This window comes from Beta vulgaris, chromosome 8, assembly GCF_026745355.1.
Source record: "Beta vulgaris subsp. vulgaris cultivar EL10 chromosome 8, EL10.2, whole genome shotgun sequence".
In the NCBI taxonomy this organism is placed as follows: domain Eukaryota; kingdom Viridiplantae; phylum Streptophyta; class Magnoliopsida; order Caryophyllales; family Amaranthaceae; genus Beta; species Beta vulgaris.
In genome coordinates this window covers 44788889-44792418 of record NC_079209.1, presented here as the reverse complement: position 1 = coordinate 44792418, position 3530 = coordinate 44788889, and the positions used below count along the sequence as shown (strand labels likewise).

Sequence of the window (3530 nt, the reverse complement as noted above, 5' to 3'; positions counted from 1 at the left end):
ACAATAATAACAACAATAACAAATCCATCAACAAGACAACAACAATAACAACACGAAATTAACCATACAATCTTCAAGTTCTTCCTAACATGATACTACGTTCTCTAACGCATTTCTAACAACTAAGTTCAATATCTATACTCTACCGAACTATAATAACGCTAGTTACCTTTTTCTTGGAAGATTCACAGAAAAGGTTCCAAGTCTCTAGAGATCTTGAGAAATATCACCACTTCCGCCTCCTATGAACACAATCGCAACAAACTCAATACACGCTTGAAATCGGTACAAATATGCATGGTTCGAGAACAAGTAACAAAAATCTGATTTTTGTGTGAGAAATGTGGATGAAGAACAAAAGCTTTTCCCCTCCTTTTTTCTTTGAAAGTGGCGTGTGAAATGAGGATGACAAAGGGAGAGTTTTTTTTGATTTTTATTTTCAGAAAAGAAGGTGAAAGGATGATGATTAAAAAGGCATTAAGAAAGGTAGATGAAGAGATGACCTTTGGTTATCACAACGTTACAAGAGAACTTAAAAATCTGTCCAAACTCTTCATATAACAGGCTAATATCAGAATTTTCGGACCTCCCTAAACAAATAACAAAATGTCCGAAGGCTATTACTAGTACAATGTACGTTTTCCGGCACTAAGTAAAACGTTCAAAAATAATATGTATAAGTATATGTTTTCAAACTAAAAATTATTATTACCAACGTAATAAAAATATATACGTATTATACTATCACATTATACACAGGACACACGCAAAAGTACTACATTATCCGTTTCATAAAATCAGCCAGACAACTATATTATACGACTAAACATGCCACATAAATAAGACGCACGTTATAACCTTTGCACAAAGTCAATTAAAAAATGTAGGTGTAAAAATATATATACATAAATATATATATTTTCGAAAATAATTTAGTAGAAATATAATTTATCACATCAGATAATAATAATTAACACGCGAAAATTTCAGAGAAATTTCGGGGTGTTACAATCTCCCCTCCTTAAGAAAAAGTTCGTCCTCGAACTTAAAATAACAAGGAAATACCTGAGACAAAAAGCTCGGGATACTTGAGCCTCATCGACTCTTCCGTCTCCCAAGTGGCTTCCTCGTACTTTTGGCTTCTCCAAAGCACCTTAACCAAGGGTATCACCTTCCTTCTCAGGGCACGATTCTGACGGTCCAAGATCTGAACAGGTCGCTCCTCAAAAGTCATGTTCGGCTCAATAGAGACCGACTCTATAGGAATGACATGAGACGGATCGCTGCGATACCTCCGCAACTGCGACACTGGAACACATCGTGCACCCTGACAACTCAGGGGGCATAGCCAATCTGTAAGCCACCTCCCAATCCTCTCGAGAATTTCATAGGGCCAACATACTTCGGGCTTAACTTGCCTTTTTGCCCAAATCTCGCCACTCCCTTCATCGGAGATACTTTTAACAGCACCTTATCCCCAACGGTGAAAGAAATAGGCTTCCGACGCAAGTCTGCATAAGACCTCTGCCTATCTTGAGCGGCCTTCATTCTCGCCTGAATCACCTTTACTTGCTCGACAGTATCTTGGATCAAGTTGGTCCCAACACCAACGAGTCACTTTGTCGCTCCAACAAGTAGGACTACGACACTTTCGCCCTACAAGGCCTCATAAGGAGCCATCTGAATGCTAGCATGGTAACTGTTGTTGTAAGAGAACTCCACCATTCAATGACTTCAACCAAGACTCTTGAATTCCAAAGCACAAGCACGGAGCATATCCTCCAGAGTTGAATAGTCCTCTTGTCTGCCCATCCGTAGCAGCATGGAAGCGGTACTCAATTTCAACTTAGTACCAAATGCTTTTGCAGAGATCCAGAAATGAGACAAGAATCTAGGTCACGTCAGATACTATATCCTTCGGAACACCGTGCAACCGAATGATTTCATTAGCGTAGGCTTCCGCTAACTCTTCCATAGACAAGTATTCTTCATCGGAATAAACGAGCTACCTTAAGTCAATCGGTCCACAATCACCCACACCGCATTCTTACCCCAGCAGTCTCGGAAGACCCATAACAAAGTCCATCGAGATAGAATCGAACTTCCACGCGGGAATTGGTAATGGTTGAGCAACACCGGTCTCTGATGCTCGATCTTAATCTTTTGACACACCAGACACTGCCACAAATTCGGCCACTTCCTTTTCATGCAAGGCCACCAGAAAATTCGCCTTGAGATCCTTGTAAAGCTTATCACTCCAGGATGAACTGAGTAGGGAGTACAATGAGCTTCTTCGAGAATCTTCTTCTTAAGCTCCAAGTCATTAGGCACACACCAACGACTCATAAACTTTAGACCTCCCTCGGAATCGACTTCGAAATTTTCGGCTTGGCCCTGATCCTTAGCTTCACAGATCTTTTCCAACTTAGGATCATACTTCTGCTTCTCTCGCAACTCTTGGAACAAGGCAGGCTCGGCACTCATAGCACAGAGAGTTTCCACCGAACCCCGAGGTACCACCTCGATTCCAAGCTTCCGAAATTCATCACATAAGTCTCTCGGCGGAATTCTAACCGCATTAAGGGAATGCTTCGACTTACGGCTGAGAGCATCCGCAACCACATTAGCTTTGCCCTCATGGTAATCAAGCTGCAGATCGTAATCCTTGATCAGCTCCAACCATCTCCTCTGCCTCCTATTCAAATCCCTTTGAGTGAAGATATACTTGAGACTTTTGTGGTCGGTAAACACCCTACACGATACCCCATACAGATAGTGTCGCCAGATTTTAAGAGCGAACACCACAGCAGCCAACTCCAAATCATGAGTAGGGTAATTTTTTTCATGCACCTTCAACTGCCTGGATGCATATGCCACCACTTTTCCCTGTTGCATAAGAACACAACCCAATCCAAGCTTCGATGCGTCACTATATACTTCAAACCCAACCCCTTCAGTAGGCAAGGTTAGAACAGGAGCGGTAGTGAGGCACTTCTTCAATTCTTGGAATGCTTTTTCACACTCTTCGGACCACATGAACTTACTCTCCTTCTTCATCAATTTAGTCAACGGCTGAGCTATCCTTGAGAAGTCCTTGACAAACTTCCGATAGTAACCCGCAAGACCAAGGAAACTCCGAATCTCGGAAACATTCTTAGGACTCTCCCAATCCACCACAGCTCTAACCTTAGAAGGATCTACCATAACTCCATCCTTGCTGATAACATGGCCTAGGAACGACACTTCCTTCAGCCAGAACTCACACTTGGAGAACTTTGCAAACCATTTCTGTTGCCTTAGAATACCCAAGATCAACCTCAGATGCCTCTCATGCTCTTCTTCATTCTTAGAGTACACTAGGATATCGTCGATGAAAACAACTACACACGAATCCAGGAACTCATGGAAAGAGCGGTTCATCTGATCCATGAACACAGCAGGGGCATTAGTCAGACCGAAGGGCATGACAACAAACTCATAGTGCCCATATCTTGTTCGGAAGGCGGTCTTAGGAATATCCTCCTTCTTCA

General features: G+C 42.2%; 1 protein-coding gene across 1 annotated transcript; it reads right to left on the bottom strand.

Moving 5' to 3' along the window:
- Nucleotides 1-207: 207 nt before the first annotated feature.
- Nucleotides 208-1548, bottom strand: LOC125492734 (uncharacterized). The gene is made up of 3 exons (XM_057391564.1): nt 1419-1548; nt 1066-1308; nt 208-242 (listed from the first exon to the last, which is right to left on the bottom strand). Exons 1-3 carry the CDS (start codon nt 1546-1548, stop codon nt 208-210), a joined length of 408 nt encoding a protein of 135 aa, XP_057247547.1.
- Between the last annotated feature and the right edge of the window lie 1982 nt (nt 1549-3530).